This window comes from Anarhichas minor, unplaced genomic scaffold (genome assembly GCF_050575085.1).
Source record: "Anarhichas minor isolate MPS153535 unplaced genomic scaffold, ASM5057508v1 ptg000016l, whole genome shotgun sequence".
Lineage (NCBI taxonomy): Eukaryota > Metazoa > Chordata > Actinopteri > Perciformes > Anarhichadidae > Anarhichas > Anarhichas minor.
The window spans coordinates 558,163-574,696 of NW_027466462.1; the positions used below are offsets into that span (position 1 = coordinate 558,163).

At 40.5% G+C, this 16,534-nt stretch overlaps 2 protein-coding genes across 2 annotated transcripts; one reads left to right on the forward strand and one right to left on the reverse strand.

Annotated features, from left to right (window-relative positions):
- Positions 1-1,129: 1,129 nt before the first annotated feature.
- On the reverse strand, positions 1,130-5,785 carry gprin3a (GPRIN family member 3a). Its single transcript, XM_076092162.1, has 3 exons — positions 3,901-5,785; positions 2,991-3,829; positions 1,130-2,930 (listed from the first exon to the last, which is right to left on the reverse strand). Exons 1-3 carry the CDS (start codon positions 5,783-5,785, stop codon positions 2,550-2,552), a joined length of 3,105 nt encoding a protein of 1,034 aa, XP_075948277.1. The 3' UTR covers positions 1,130-2,549.
- A 2,798-nt stretch (positions 5,786-8,583) lies between these two features.
- On the forward strand, positions 8,584-14,976 carry LOC142950600 (protein phosphatase methylesterase 1-like). Its single transcript, XM_076092163.1, has 13 exons — positions 8,584-8,609; positions 9,517-9,706; positions 9,796-9,853; positions 10,442-10,493; positions 10,602-10,756; positions 10,831-10,921; positions 12,017-12,082; positions 12,571-12,775; positions 13,096-13,213; positions 13,352-13,396; positions 14,190-14,254; positions 14,746-14,813; positions 14,955-14,976. The coding sequence occupies exons 1-13, from the start codon at positions 8,584-8,586 to the stop codon at positions 14,974-14,976; spliced, it is 1,161 nt and encodes a 386-aa protein (XP_075948278.1).
- Positions 14,977-16,534: the final 1,558 nt, after the last annotated feature.

Sequence of the window (16,534 nt, forward strand, 5' to 3'; positions counted from 1 at the left end):
CTAAAACCACAAATTAATTCTACGGTATTGAGACATACTGCAGAAAATAAATAACAGAATAAACATACATATCTATATATTATATATATTTATAATATATATAGCAAAAGTACCATGAGTAGATTACTGTAGGAGTATTATAAAAATAAAATAATAAATACACTTTAAACTAACTTTTAAGCCATTATTACTTTTAAAACATTGCTGTTTTAAAAGGACAACAAAGTCAAAATGGCGGTTACATAAACTCACCTTCTTCTGCTTCTCTTTTATTGGTGGTTTTTTTTCTTCTTTTCCCGTCCCGTTTCCGTGGCAACAGGTGTCCTTCAGCTCCAGCAGCTGACACGAGACGTCAAGTCTCCCTTGCGCTGTGGCTGTTGAGATCGAGGGGAGGGGAGGGGAGGGGAGGGGAGGGGGGCTCGGCTCGAGGGCACTGAAACTGAGCCGCTGCCGTCCAATCAGAAGCCGAGCACAGTGTCACTGTTCGGTGGAGAGGGTGTGTCTGTTTTTTGGCGCGAAGCCAGATCAAGGAAGGAATGGAGACCTCTCTCTCCCTTTCGCCTCCATTTTGTTATATTTAAAGTAAAACAAACTCTAGTGAAGTCCAGTGGTGGAATGTTACAAAGTACATTTACTCAAGTACTGCAATTAAGTACAATTTTGAGGTATTTGAGGTACTTGTGTCCTTTCTTGTCATACAATTTTATAGGCTACTTCACTACAGTTCAGAGAGAAAATGGGCCATTCCGTGAAAATGAATTGGTGTAACATTGGTGTGAATGTTATTTTTCAATATTAAACTTAATATTTTTCTCTTTTTTCCAGCACTGAATCTAAATATCACACGTTTGACTATTCAGAATGTGTAATAGTCTATCTCAGGCCATTTTCAAGCTTTAGTTTCTATTACGCAGACTTAATGATCTTTTTGAATACTCGATTCTGATTGGTCCATTACAGCATTCTACGGTGAGGTGTATTATTTCTGTATAGCAGACCGTTGCTCATATATTTAGGATTTTGTGTGTATATAAAGCATCATACTGAGGTCTGTGTGAGCTCAGTGTCTCTGCGGCACAGACTGAATAAAACATGGCGGAGAGACTCTTGTTGTTAACATGAGCGTGACTTTAATGTTTCTGAATAATTCACAGAACCATCAACAACATGACTCCCCTGCAGTGATAACGGAGAGAAAGTTAGACGAGGGGAGGAAATGTGTGTGAATCGAGGACATAGGAAACACAGAGGAGCTCACTAAAAGTTAATATGCTGTACTGGTTTGAGGACATGAACTCCCAGCAGGGCCTCAGAGCAGACAAAGAAACAAGTATTTAAAATATGATGTATGGTTTAGGTTGGTGTTTCATGTGAGCATGCAAGGAAACCAAAATAGTACATTAATAAAGCAGGAAAACGGTGTGTTTGTGTGTTTGTGTTGCCTCGTCAGCAGAATCCTGCTTAATAAATGTCTATTGACTGAAGTGTGAAGTGACCCGAGAGGGGAGGAAGGAAAGGAAAAGGAATAAGACAAGAAAGACAGGAAAGGAAAGGAGCAAGAGGAAAGGGACTAAGAAAGACATGAAACGAAAAGAAAAGGAAAGAACAATACAGGAAAGGAATAGTCTGGAAAGGAAGAGAAAGGTAAGGAAAGGAAAAGGAAAGAACGGACGGAAAAGGGAAAAGAAATCGAATGAAAGGAAGACACTGGAAAGAAAATTAAATTAAAAGAAAGGAAAGAAAAAGTCTGAAAAGGAAACAGGTGGAGGGAAAGACAAGAAAGAAATTTACAATAAACAGACTGAAAAGAGAAAAGATATCAAATGAAAGGAAATGGGTGAGGAGGAAAAGAAAAACAAAACAGGAAAGTACAAGGCAAGAAATTAAAGGAAAATACTGAAAAGGAAAAGAAAGGACTAGAAATGGAAAAAAAAGGAAAGCAAAAGAAAAGGAAGGGAAAAGACTTTAAAGGAAATTACAGGAAATAAAAAGACGGAAAAAGGAAAAGAATGGAGAATAGAGGAAGTGCTTCCCGTCAAACAATTCAACACTCTCTCTCTCACACACACACACAGACACACACACACACACACACACACACACACACACACACACACACACACACACACACATTCAGGCTTCCCGGGTGCTTGAGTGGTTTTGTGCGGCGTTCCGTTAAAAGAAGGGAAGTGGATGAAATATTTACCACCTGTGAGGAGTCGAGAGCGGCTGTCCGCTCGGCTCCACGTCAAAAACTAGAAGTTAGGTTATTAATTGTAACCCCTGCTGTTGTCACATGAAAAATGGTGTTGCCTTCCACATTTGATCATTAAAAAAACATTAATCAAAAGATAAGAGACCAGATAAGTTGTATGAATATTATTTTAGCTACATAGAGCGTAATGTTCTGTGTGCACAAAAGGTTACTCTATTTGAAGTAATCAACGTTGTATAAATACACGCAGGCAGACATAATGTGAAGCGGTAAGTGCTGTTAAATGTGAACACTTGTGTTTTTAAAGTCTGGTATATGAATGGTTTTTCTGGACTCAGTCCGCCACGGCGGGCGACTTCCCGCAGCATCCCAGGATCCCCCCCCTCCTCTTCTTCTTCTTCCTCTTATTCATCATCCTGTGCTCTGTGAGGCTGCCGGCGGAGCAGATGGACTTCCTCAGAGTCCGGATGTGCTTCTTCTGCTCCCGAATCTTTGACTCCAGGTGGGATTGGATCGCCGTGCCGAGTGACTCCATGTCCACCGCGGCGCCGTAAACCTCCCACGTCCTCCCCTGTTTGTCCCACGCCACCTCCTGCGGCCTCGCCGCCTTTTCCCCTTCCTCTTCCTTGTTGTTTTGCTCCCTCAATACTTCCTCCTCCTCTTCCCAGATGCTGTCAGCACTCGCGTCTCGGTTTTGTCCGGGTCGTGGATCCGGCTTGAGGGCGGGGCTCTGCTGGAAGCTGTACGTACGCAAACATGCAGGCAGGGAACTCGCACTGTCAGCGCCGCTAATGGAGGGAAGCGACGTTTGCCGGCACAGCTCGATGTCGATCTTGCAGACGTGCTGGAAGGGCGGCTGCCCAGCGGGGACGCAGCACAGCGACGGCTCCGTTGGCGAGGTAGCTGACTGACAGATGGGGGAGCCAATCAGGGAGGAAGAGGGAGCGCCCCCGTGCAGGCTGGAGCCAGTGGAAGCCGAGCGTTCGACCACCTCCAACTCCACTTGGACGCCCACCTCTCTCCGCTCCCCTCCCTGACAAAGAAGCCTCTCACTGGGGTCGGTCATGGTCGCCGTCTCCCTCACCGTCTTGGAGCTCGGACGGAGTAGAGACGAAGAAGGGAGAGGAGGAGAACTCCCTCCGCCATCTTTCTTTTTAACCCGCTCCTGCTTCTTCTTCTCTTCCTCCTTGCTCTCACCACCAGCGGTGGTGGCATTTGTGTCTCCCAGGTGACTTGGTTTGCTCTGCGGGGCGCGTGGTATCCTCTTGTCTCCTGGCAACCACCTTGTGTTGTCAGTCATATCTGCCCCTCGCACGGCCCCCTGAGATACCGCCGGCCCTCCTGCAGCTGTCACTTTGGTTTCCGGCAGTTTCAAATGTTCTTTCTCGTTGGCAACAGCTGTTTTCGCCGATGTCTTGGTGGTAGAGTCACAGTTGAGAGCCCGAATTAGTCTGGTATTATGGGGTGTCCTGCTGGTGTTTGTTTCCACAGTAACAGATGCAACTGCTGCAGGGTCTGGTGTGGATCTGCTTGTCATTGTCACGGCAACAGTGGTTCTGGTTTTGGGGCTGGAGGTGGCCCGAGGAGCCAGCAGGCCTGAGATCACACCAGAACCTGCAAGCAGGACACATGTTAGAAAACAGACTTTTAAAAAAACATATTCCAAATATAATGCATGTAATTACCTGGAGCTGAACCAGGACTCCTCACAACCTCTCTGTGTGGTCCAGCCAGACTAGAAGCAAGAGTTTTGCCAGGACCTGACCCAGGACTCCTACTTGCTTGACTTAGTTGAGGAGAGAGCGTCAAGGAGGGAGACAAATCTGCCAGAGTTGACTTTGAGCTCGACCGAACTGGTCCAGGCTTAGAACAATCTGAACCTGTAGCTTTAGGATCTGGACTGAGTTTAGTACTGGAGCTTGCAGCCTTGATGTTGTTGTCTTTGGACCCCGATAGACCAGTTCTAGGTGACGATGGGGAGACAGATCCAACAAGGTCCATGTTAGAGCCAGAAGCCAGCAGAGAAGGTTTAGAAGTTAAACAGGGTTTAGAACTGGAAAGGACACCAGAATTACAGCTGAGATTCAACTCAGAAGGTGGTTTAAAACGTGGACTAGTTTTAAGATTGAAACTGTTTTTAGAGTCTGATGGACTCAGAGTTTTAGGATCCAGGTTGTCTTTTGACCCCATGCCAGATTTAGAACCCACAACTGTCTTAAAATCTGGACTGGTTTTACTTGGTTTGATTTCAATTGCGGTTTTAGAATCAAGGCTATCTCCGGAACCCAAACCGGACTTCCAATTGGGACTGGCTTTGGAATTAGATCTAGTTTTGGAGTCTAAGCTGTCCTTTGAGCCCCAACTGGTTTTGGAAGCAGAACCGCTTTTACAATCCAGACTATCTTTGGACCCCATTGCTGTTTTAGAGTTGGGACTGGCTTTAAAATCTGAGCCTTTTTTAGAATCCAGACTGTCCACGGCTTTGGAATTTGAACTGGATTTGGAACTGGTTTTGGATCCAGAACCAGCACTTGAATCTTTACCATCAAGATTCTCCTTGGACCCCGATGCGTTACGGTTTCTGGTCCCTGAAGCTTTCCTCTGTGTGGGTGGTTTGGGGCATAGAGAACTTGTTTGAGGAGTCTTGGTGCTGAGCAGTGCCGTTTCAGTCCTCTGATTTGGTGATTTTGGTTCTACAGGGGGCATCTCAGAAATGGGAGTTCTTGAGTCATGTCTGGTGCTTCCTGAATCTTGTTTTGGGGTTTTGGTTGACATTGTTGGGGTTCGATTGGCAAGTTTTGGACTGATAACGTTTGAATCACCTTTCGGGTTGTGGACGTTCAGGCATATGGGAAGGTGTAGACTTTTTGGCGACTGTGTCTCAAGGCTAATTTCTTTTCTGTGTGTTTGCATTTTTGGGGCAACTGTTATTTTGTTTGTAGTCTTTGTTGTCAATCCAGTTGTCGGTGCAATATTTGGTTTGGGGTTTAAGGTGCTTGCAGGTTCCGTTCTCTGTACTTGCGGTTTGACTCTTTCGGTCGTTCTGGGGCCGCCAGCGATGGTTGTTTCTTCCCCTCGGTGGGGTTTTGGACTCGCCGCCATGTTGCCGTGTGTCTTGGGGCCGAGTGTAGAAGTACGTTTGGGGTTTGGGAATTTCAGCCTTTGCTCGCGTCTGCTGTTCACCGGCGCCTCGGCTGTTGGTGAGAGAGACACAGCTGGAATTTTGCTTTTTAGTGGCCATGGATCATCTCTTTCCCCTGGCGATGTCACAGGGGTTGTCAGGGTGCTTGCTGACTTGCCTGTTTCTGTGGCAACTGCTCCCTTTGCCCCGCCTCCTTTATTCACATCATCCATTTTGTTCCCTCCGTGCGGCTTCGAGGTCTCTGTGGTTGGGCGGGGGTTTCTCGGCAAAGTCAGAGTGAGGTTGAGGTTGAAGTTAGGCTCCGCCCCCCAGTTGATGTTGGGATCTGCGTTGCCGAGGGCATTTGCAAGCTCCTCCTCCTCTGGAATTGGGCCTTCTGATTGGATGTCATCCTTCCCGTGTTTAGAAATATTTGGGGACGTTTCCATGTTATTTTTACGTCAGAATATTATAAGAAGAATTTGGCAGTCGAAGGTCAGCACCTGATTGTACAGATGGAGAAACAGATAATCAAAACAAGTCAAATATAATTCCCAAACCATTTACCCTTCATCAAACCAGTAGAAAATGATGCGTTTGGTATTCATCCCTCTGTCATGGTACCAAAAGTAAAAATATTCTATTCTGAAGCCATCTTATATTATTATGGTTGAATTCATGAAAAAAAAAGAAAATGTTAAACCTTTAAATATATTTTCCTGGCTGCTAAATATCAGCTCAGTAAAAAGGGACAATATTTTCTGACACACCGATGAATGCTCTGGGGATCAGATCTTCCTGCTGTGCCTGAAACATTCACATTCATGAGTAGATGTGTAACACGTTCTTCCTGGTCTAAACCAAACTGTGTGAGGATGAAAGATGACTGATTACTGGACAAACTGTAAAGCCCTTTAACACACATTGATATTTTGAGCCGCACAAATAAATCAGATTTGACTGAATGCACACAGCAATTTATTTAAATCTATAACATCTATCAGAGTCATTTGATAAGAGAAATATCTGTGGTGTAAGAAGTATTCAGATCTTTTACTTCAGTAAAACTATACCAGGGTCTAAAAATACTACAAGTCAACGTCCTGACTTCAAAATATTCATGAAGTAAAAGTACAAGCAAAATGTCAGTTTTTATCACTCAGAAATACACACAAGAGTATTAACGTTGTAGTTCATCAATGTCGAGACAATTTTAGATATTTTAATAGATATATACTACTGGAAATATACAGTACTGCATCATATCATAAAAGCATACCATATGTTATTATTCAAATATCTTAATCAGCAAAGAGTACCCGAAGTAAAAAGTGCAATCTTTTTCTCTGATATGTAGATAGATAGATATGTATAAAGTAGCATTAAATGGAAATACTAAAGTAAAGTACAAGTACCTCAAATAAGTATTTTACTTTCCACCACTGGGAAATATAATGAGACGTAAATAGTCTTTTTACGTGCAAGGAATTTGCTTCGCTGTATTGGTGCATAACATAAATAATTATTAATAATTTATATTCAATAATGAGAGAAAATTTAATTAAAACACGAAACATAAATATAGAAAAGAAGAAAATTATATTATAAATTATAGGATTGATAATGTTAAAATAATAATTACAAAGAATGTATGGTAAATACTACTAATCAGTTTTAATCAGTAATACTGTAGTTATTTTAATCAGTAATATTATAGTTATTTTAAACAGTAGTTATTTAAACTCTCTACATACCCATTCAGGGAGAACTGAATCCTAACTCCCATCGTGTCTGACCTCCTGCTGACTACGCTCCCTCTCTCCTCGCTGCTTTAACAGAGGAGGCATTTATGAATAAATAAAAGGAGGAGGAGATCAGCATGTTTTCTCTCCTCCCTTTTCCTCCTCTTCTTCTTCCGTTTTTATTTTTCAAGCCTTCGGTCATTCCCTCTCTTCTGTTTCTTCTTCTGATTCCTCAAACCCTTTTCATCCTTCCTCCTCTTCATCGTCGTCTCCCCCCTTTTATTAAAGAACCTCCCCCTATTTCCTCTTCCTGTCTACCGTCGTCTTGCATCTCCTAATATTTCATCCCTTTCCAGCTCTGTTTGGATACGCATCCTACCTGTTAATTTGTATAAACTCTGTTTACTTTTGGCACGTACATATTTTGTATATTTTATTTATTTCATAATCTTTATATTTTGTTTATTAGCACTCTATATATTTGCACTCTTTCCCACTTCGGTCTGCAACCATTTCCCTCTGAATAAATAAAGTTTTATCTTATTTTGTCTCATATCTTTATTCATAAAAGGAGGATGAATGGGACATTGAACATGTTGCTTAAAGACTAAATTAAAATAATAAAAAAAGACTGTTAAGGTAGAAAATAACAATCAAAGAGTTAAATTGCAATGAAGCAACAATGAGATTTTATTTGTATTCAGAGAACCTCAGCTAAGTTTTACTGTTTAGGACAGGCTTGATGAATTATGACATTATTTGAATGTATTAATGTAGACGTACTGAGTTGTACAACAGCACGCTGCTGGTTACCTGGATACTAAAGCTGTCTGTCACTGCCACCTGAGGGCTGTTTGTGTGGGCGGCTGTTAAAGAGACAGCTTAAATTAGCTCATTAAACGCACAAAGACTGGAATTATTAAATTAAATAAACACGAGTCAGCTTTTCTGTTTTGTGTAAAAACTTGAGAAAAAGATCTGAAGTTCAGAAGAAAGTTTTGGCTTTTATTTACAAAACATTTAGCATCTACAACCAATAAAACACATCTGAATTTTGGTTAAATTGTTAATAAATTATAGAAAAATCTTTACATTTGTTCGGCCTAGAAAACAAGAAAAAGTAGAGAAACTGTATTTTCTGTATATATTTCTCAAAAGAGCTTAAATTTATAATATAAAATGTACGTTTGCTGAGTAACTGAAGCCTCAAAAGGTTTGACACACTTTTGAATACTTGTCTGTCACACACACTTCAGCGGCCTCAGCCAATAGGACGCTGCGACAGTGACCTGTCAACAACAGCTGACTCTGTATTTGTCTTAAAGTTGTTTGCTTGTTCTCACACCATCAGTCACTATTCTTATTCGGTCGATGGACGTGCGACACGGCGGACAGGAAGCCACTTATTAAGGAAAAACCTGCTTAATTACCTCTCACACACACACACACACACACACAAACCACGTTGAAAAGATAACCAGACGGTTATTCTGCTGAGACGCAGCATGGAGGAGAGCTTCAATACTGAGCAGTAAGTCACCTCAATTAAAACATTTTAAAATGGGAATTGATTCTGAGTAACTGCACTCGCAAGTGGAAAAGACTCAATTCATAAGTAGAATAAAGCTTAAATATAATAATGAATGCAGTTTTAGTTTAGAAATGTAGATTAACACCATTCAGGTTTAATTACTATGAGCAATATACCATTAAAAAGTTAGATTTGTTCTTCAATCCCTCAATTATTCCTATTTTAACAGATAAACAGTATTATTCAGACAACTAGAGGATTTATTTACGTGTGAAATAGTTTGAAATGATTCATACTTGAAGTGGAAGTTGAATGAGTTTGATTTTTTAACTGTAAATATTACTATAAACTATAAACTGTGATTAGTTCCAGCTTGTTCTCAGATGCTTTTATGGTGAAGCTGAAACTTTTCAAATCCTGCTGATTTTCTCTTAACAAAAAAACAAACAAATTAACTTCTTCCAAACACAGGAAACACAGTTAGCTTAGCACTTTGATTAACAAGACATTTGAAGATATAGCAAATTGTGCTACTTCTTTGTCTAAGCCGGAAGACTGATAGGAGCGTAAACTTAGTTACTCACAGTTAAGCGTTAGCTAGTTAGCCTAGCTGACAATGCTCATTCGGACTAGCCAAAGTAGCATTTAGCTAGCTAAGCTAAAAAGCCAGCTTGTCTTCCAACGTCATGAAAGCCACAATTATGCTAAGAAAAGTTGTCAGCGTCATATTCTTATTTGATATTTTTTCCAGAATATTTTTTTTGCCAGTTAGCTGACAAGCCCTCCAATAAACTGGTTATTTAGAAGATCTTCGACATAGAGAAATGTCTGTATCGTCTCCTGGTATACCAGTATATTCTTGCCAAAAGTATACATTTTGTGTGTACTGTGTCTACATGTCGAACAGCGAGGTCGGCAGTGAACTGGACTACTCTCCGGTGTCGTGGCGGGAGTATTTTGATCAGATGCAGGATGTGAGTGTGGGGCCGCCCGACAACATGGACGTCTACAGGATCTATAGAGCCGGACATGACGGACCGCTGCTGGTTCTGCTGCACGGAGGAGGACACTCGTCTCTGTCGTGGGCCGTCTTCACCGTGAGTATCTAGTACAGTCAGCTGGTCGATCCATCGATGGCGGCTACATCCTGAATATATGAGTGTTTTGGTGTTTCTCCGTGTTGCAGTCGGCGATCACCAGCAGAGTGACCTGCAGGATTCTTGCCATGGACCTCCGGGGTCACGGTGAGGCAATATAAATTAATAAGCTTGGTTATATCATCAGTTAACAAGACATAAATTACAGATTCAACGTAGATGCAAATAAATTGTTTGTCGAGATTGTACTGATTTTGGATTATTTGGATTATGTGGACGTTGTATCCAATGGAGGCTCGAACATTTTGTTCTTACATTTGTGCCCAAAGCAGGGAAATAGTAATCATTCATTACAATTTCAAAATCACGATATTCTGGTGTTGTATTGTTATATGTGTATCGCTAGTCTTTTGGAGAACCAAACCTATAAAAATATTTGGTGCCTAAAATTGCATTTGGCACCAGCCTGGCCCCCCATTTGAAATGGTCTAGAACCGCCACTGTTTGTACTACAAATTAAATCTACTTACTCAATATTTTTCTTTCAATTATTTTTAAAATCAGCAATTAATTCAAGCTTCTCTGCCACTTAATAGCTACAGATGGTCCACCTTGCTTCAACATGAAATTATTGATATTATTGATTGGTTTCAGTGATTCAGTGTCGAGTTTTAGAGTAAAGCAGTCTAAATTGCATTATAATGAGGATTTAAAAAAACAAAAATCTCTATTAAGGTGACACCTTGGTCCGCCAATCAGGCGACTTCTCAACTCATACCATGTCCAGGTAACAGCACCGACACACAAACACAAACACCACTAATCCTTTTATCTCAAAGTGACCAGAACCGTTACCCTGTGCTACTACTTCCGTTTGCTCCACCCCCTTACTCAGTGATGTAGCCAATGTGATCGGAGCCTGCTATGGTGAGACTCCTCCCCCTATCATCCTGATTGGCCACGGCGTTGGCGGGGCGATCGCAGTGCATACAGTCAACCACATGCTGCTACCGACCACTGTGGGCCTGGTGGCGATCGACGTCGTGGAAGGTAAGAGTTCGCTTTTTTATTTGTTATGTTCACAAATATCTTCCGTCACTGGGTTCTCTTTTCCTGCTGTATAGGTAGTGCGACGGAGGCACTACACAGCATACAGAACTTCCACAAGGAAAGACCCAAGTCCTTCAAGTCCATGGACGACGCTATAGAGTGGAGGTGAGCAATTAAGACCCAATATACCCAATGATATATATATATATATACAGATACTCAGCCACATGTATGCATCTCCGTTTGCCGGGTCACCAAGCTGATTGTAATCCATAATTCTCCTGATGCTGTTTGGTAGCTGCCAAAAACACCAGAAGATGAATAACTTAGCATATTAAGTGTGATAATGAACAGTTAGCAATAACAGCTACTTAGCTAACCGCTATCCGTGAACTAACCCAAACACGTAATTGAACTACGAGTGAAACAAAAGTGTTTTTGCGTCATGATAATAGACTGTATATAAGAGGTGGACGTAGTCGTTGTGACGCCATCATTGGTTTGCCGTCGCCATCTTGGTTGTCGGCTGTCGCCATCTTGGTTCTGTGCAACCAGAAGGGCCACTAGAGGGTGGGGCTAAGTACAACCAAACGCTGAATAAGATATTTTTAGTCGACAAAAATGTTAATCAACTGTCATAAAGTGAAAAAAAACACTGATAGGATTTAAGTTGTAAGACGAAAACACGGACAACTCTGTGGTAGCTTCCTGTCAATCACAGTAGCCCCGCCCTAAAGCATCCCCTGCTTTATGGTCTGTTTGACTCTAAATGGACCATAATGTACTAAATGAACATCATGCTGTATTGAAGAAGACTTGAAACTAGAGATTGAGACCATAAACTCATGTTTACAATGTTTACTGAGGTAATAAATCAAGAGAGAAGTAGAGTCATTTTCTCATAGACTTCTATACAACCAGAGGAGTCGCCCCCTGGTGGACACTAGAGAGAATGCAGCTTTAACACATGAAGCTTTGACTTCACTTTTCAGACCAGGTAGTTGACGCCTGGTCATGATTCCTCACCTATACAGACAACGGTCAAACTGATCAGGGATCAGATAAACACCACAACAACTTGGTGCACTAACGGTTAATTTCAGGGTAACTTTAGCTGCCGTTATCCCATTTTCCACCTCAGACTGCTAGAAATAGTCGAACTTTGGAGGAGTAAAGTGTTCGTATGTGTCTTGGAGAGATCGACGCATTTACAACTTCTAGCTAAGTGAAACACTAACAACTCTTTTTTCCTCCTTGCAGCATCAAGAGCGGGCAAATCGCGAACCTGGAATCTGCAAGAGTCTCGATGGTTGGTCAGGTCAAAAGGTAGGTTGGCTTTGGTCGGCCAGTTAGAGGTGGAACCTCCATATTGATTGGCTTATGCCTTTAATGTTTTTCCAATTTAAAGTTGATTATAAATAATGGGGTTTGTTTTTAACTGTTGAAACAACCGCATTTTCCTCAAATTAAACTCCAAAATATGGACCAGGTGCCTGTTTTATTATAGAAATAAGCATAGTGTACATTTCCATCACTTTAATTTGATAAATTCAAAATAATCATGCTCATTTTTTTTCGGGACCACTTATCTTAAGTGTCATTTGTTCTACACCATCCTGCAAATGTTTCTAAATAAAAGCCATGTTTGGAAATGATGGGATTCTGTCCACTTGAGAGGGCTTTTATTTTGAGGGTTTACAGTATGTATGTGTTACACATTAGGCTCTCTATCTTCGATGTAAACTGACAGAACCAGACATGATAATGACATTTTGATAATGACCTCTCTCTTCTGTCACTTCCTGTTTGTTAAGATGTGAGGTGGAGAAGGCCGGCCCAGTGACCGACGTGGTGACCGACCCGGTGACCAACGTGTTGACCAATGTGTTGACCAACGAGGTGACCGACGTGGTGACCGACGCGGTGATCGACGTGGTCGTCGAGCGGAACGAAGAGTCCTGCGATCAGAGTTGCGACGAAAAAAGCGGTGCCACAGAGGTGAGCGTCAGCGAAGGCCAGGTACGAAAGCGACCGCTCAGAGACACTGATGGTGAAGTAAAGACACTATGAGGCATAAAAATACAATGTATAACATATGAGGACTACTTTGTGCTATCGCCTTGGTTATCAAGGCTCTAAAAACCCGGTTAAAACAAGCTAATTTTAACAGTTACATTTATCCAGCAATCTTTAACCATTCAACCCTAAAACAGGCAGATGGTATAAATTGATTTAATCAAATTCAAGTTTTCAAATGCACGTCAATGTCTTGATGTTTTCTTCTTATCTGCTGTATTGTTATGATTATTAATCGACCACACTGTGTATCTGTGTGTAAGAGTGTGTACATGTGGCGTATAGATCTGTCCAAGTCAGAAAAGTATTGGGACGGCTGGTTCAGAGGAACCTCCAACCTCTTCCTGGCTTGCAACCTGCCCAAACTCCTGCTATTGGCCGGTGGGTATTTCAAAACCTCTGTAAGCCCTTTTTATGGGAAAAAGTACTACCTTTGTGTATATTAGCTGGCGTAAAATATGACCGTTGAAAATTATTTTTAAATATTAATAATAAGCAGTAAGCTGCTTCTGTTTCCAGGAATCGACCGGCTGGATAGAGATCTGACTATCGGCCAGATGCAAGGTGAGATGGTAACCCCTCAGCTTTTATTCGAAATAAGTTGTTAAGCAGAGAAATGGCGTTGCTCAACTAATTTATCCCACATTTTAACATTTTAGTTCCTGCATTTGTTCTAGGATCTAATGGTACCTGGATCATACTTAAGTACAGTTTTGAATTCAGAAGTTTTACTTGTAGTGGAGTACTTTCACAATGTGGTATTAGTACATTTACTGAAGTAAAGGATCTGAATATGTCTTCCTCTACTGTCCATCAGTACAAAACAAAAACTGTCTGGCAACAGAAAATAAACTTATAAAGTATCACCTCCACTATTCTGGTCCTCTTCAAAGAGGAGGCAGAACGAAGCAGACGTTAGTGGGGCTGATGGGAAACGTAGTCCTGTAGAGACAAAATGCCACGTGTGGAGAAACGCTGTGATATTTGGAATACTTGACATTCTTTTCATGCTGTGTTTCTACACAAACTGGTGGAGGGTGTCTTCACTGCTGCAGAGACGTCTCTAAGGACACACACACACACACGCAGGTGTGCACAAACACACACACACACACACACACACACACACACACACACACACACACACACACACACACACCTTGAGGCGGCAGATCCTCTCCAGAGACAGCTGCGTCTGTCAGTCAACAACCACGCTGGAAGTGACAGCCCAGGAGTGTGTGTGAGATAAAATAGCATCAGCGAGATCTGTGTGAGACAGACTGTTCACAGTGTGTGCGTGCGTGTGTGTGTGTGTGTGTGTGTGTATGTGTTTACCTGTCTCGCTGTTTGTTTCCAGGTAAATTCATGATGCAGGTGCTGCCCCCCTGTGGTCACGCAGTGCAAGAAAACAGACCAGAAAAAGTAAGAAAACTGTTCAGTTTCAGTGGCCAAGTACTCAAGTACTATACTTGAACACAATTCTGAGGTATTTGTACATGAGTATTTAACTTTCATGCTTCTTTATAATTCTACTTTACTACAATTCAGAGGGAAATGTTGTACTTTTTACTCCACTACATTCATTTAATATTATTAAAACAAAATATTAATTTTAACAACAATTAACAACATATACAATTAACAAAACACTGGTCCATCTCAAGAAGCCTTCTGGTACATTTTAATCAAAGATACAGACAAATTTAATCAAATTCACAGTTATAGTTAGGATTTGTTAAATTAAGATTAAATAGGAGATCTGAGATAGGACATAGCCATGGATTTAAAAATTGCTACTGGAATAGGAAGATTTTTCCTTTCTTTTACACTTAAGTAAAGATAATTGAGCATAAGGATACTTATCTGTTATGATGCTGCCGAACCTTATGATTAAATTGTCTGTGTTTGTTTAGGTTGCTGATGCTGTGGCCTCCTTCCTGTTGAGACACAAGTTTGCTGAAGCCAGAAGAGAAACCAGGAGGTAAAATGTTCAGATAACTGACAAAAGCTAACTTCTGACCTGGAACAGATATCTTTAATTATAGCACCCAGAGAGCACCAATTATTTTTATTTTTACAATAAAAGTATACCTGAAACTGTTCTTCATTCCCTTTTTTCCAGCTCCAACTCTTTCACACAATGAAGTCTGCAGGTAAAATGTTATTTTAAACACCTACACCTGTTTTCCTTCTGAACAGCTTTGTTGTTTAGTACTGTAGTATTAATGTACCACACAGAAAAATACTCCATTACAAGTAAAAGTACATTGAAAATAAGTAAAGTACAACAGTATCATCAGGAAAATGTAAAAATACTCAATGCAGAGACATTTTGTTTTAGGGATTAGCAAAATAAATATTAACTTTCTGACCAACTACAAGTTTAAATAGCAATATTTAAATTATTCAAATGCTTGTTGTGATCAAATACTGCAGGTTCTAACTCTTTAAACATTTTCTCTCTTTCTCAGGGTTTTTTCTCAGACCGGCAAAAATAAAAAGGGGCTCCAAGAAAATGGAAAGTACCACAAGAAGTCAAGACAACAACCCCAGTTATATATTATTTGTATATTTGATTTTACTTCCGGTTTTTGCACCGAACAAATCGGAAATTGAGCTACAGAAGGCTATATGTTGGTAGCCCAAAAACCTATAGTTTTAAAAAGCTATACATTAAATACTATAAATGACAAAACATAAGAAGTAGTCAAAAAAGTTAGTCAAAAACATGAGATTCTGAGTCACAATCATAAGATATAATCACCAGACCGTCTGAATATTAAAGTCAAAATAATGTGATAGCAATTTACTAAGTCAAAATTATGACGTTAAATCAAAAAAAAATAAATCTAAAATTTTGACCCACTAAATCAACATCCCACAATTGTTCTAGCTAACGTATATTAGCTTCCGTACATAACAGTTCTGTGGTAGTATGTATTAAAATATAGCTAGCCACTAGTAAAACAGGAAACCATACTACACTGAAGTTTTAGTACCACCATTAAAACTTCATCTAGCTGCTTTTAAGATGTAATACTTTCATCAGTAACTACAAGTAATCTGGTGAAGCCACAACCTTTACAAACGTCATGAGGCTCGAGATCTTTTCAAATTCGACTAGTGGCTAATTTTACCATCCGATTCCTGTTTTACCACATACGTATTTTACCAAATACACCAAATATTTGTATTACTGCTCTCATCCAAGACAAACGTTTTTGCTAGTTTAAAAAAGAGCCATTTACTACCCAAGTTTTAAGCTAAACCTTCTGGCAGTGCTACATTTAGAAGCTAGCAACTAACTAATGCTTAAGCTAATAGCAGGTGCTAGCTAGCTAGCTATCTGAAGATTAATATAAGCAATGACGCAATGAAGTTTTTATAGAGGTTTAATGGCATTCGACTAAAATAATTACGTGTGACATTACTGAGCTTGTTAGCGGTTAAACTTATTTTCCTCACAAAGGCCGTGACAGCGAACAGAAGCGCTGCTTAAACTCAGCTAACGTTAAGGAACAAGATATTCTCATAGATAAGTGATAAATAAAATGTACTCTTTAAAATATAGGATAAAGAAAGAGAGCATGTAATTTGGTTTACAAATGTCTTTCAGGAGAATGATTAAGACACATTAATTAAGACATGCTAACGTTACCGTTAGCAAAGCGAACTGTAGTAACATGCTAACGTGATGTTTGT

What these genes read in the sequence shown, in the direction of transcription:
- LOC142950600 (XM_076092163.1), top strand. Translation starts at nt 8,584, where the DNA reads ATGGAGGAGAGCTTCAATACTGAGCA. An exon ending in GGCGATCGACGTCGTGGAAG is followed by an intron (nt 10,757 to 10,830) that starts GTAAGAGTTCGC and finishes CCTGCTGTATAG; the next exon opens with GTAGTGCGACGGAGGCACTA. An exon ending in GACTATCGGCCAGATGCAAG is followed by an intron (nt 13,397 to 14,189) that starts GTGAGATGGTAA and finishes GTTTGTTTCCAG; the next exon opens with GTAAATTCATGATGCAGGTG.
- gprin3a (XM_076092162.1), bottom strand. Translation starts at nt 5,785, where the DNA reads ATGGAAACGTCCCCAAATATTTCTAAACACGGGAAGGATGACATCCAA. An exon ending in GAGTCCTGGTTCAGCTCCAG is followed by an intron (nt 3,830 to 3,900) that starts GTAATTACATGC and finishes TCCTGCTTGCAG; the next exon opens with GTTCTGGTGTGATCTCAGGC. An exon ending in CCATTAGCGGCGCTGACAGT is followed by an intron (nt 2,931 to 2,990) that starts GCGAGTTCCCTG and finishes CCCGCCCTCAAG; the next exon opens with CCGGATCCACGACCCGGACA.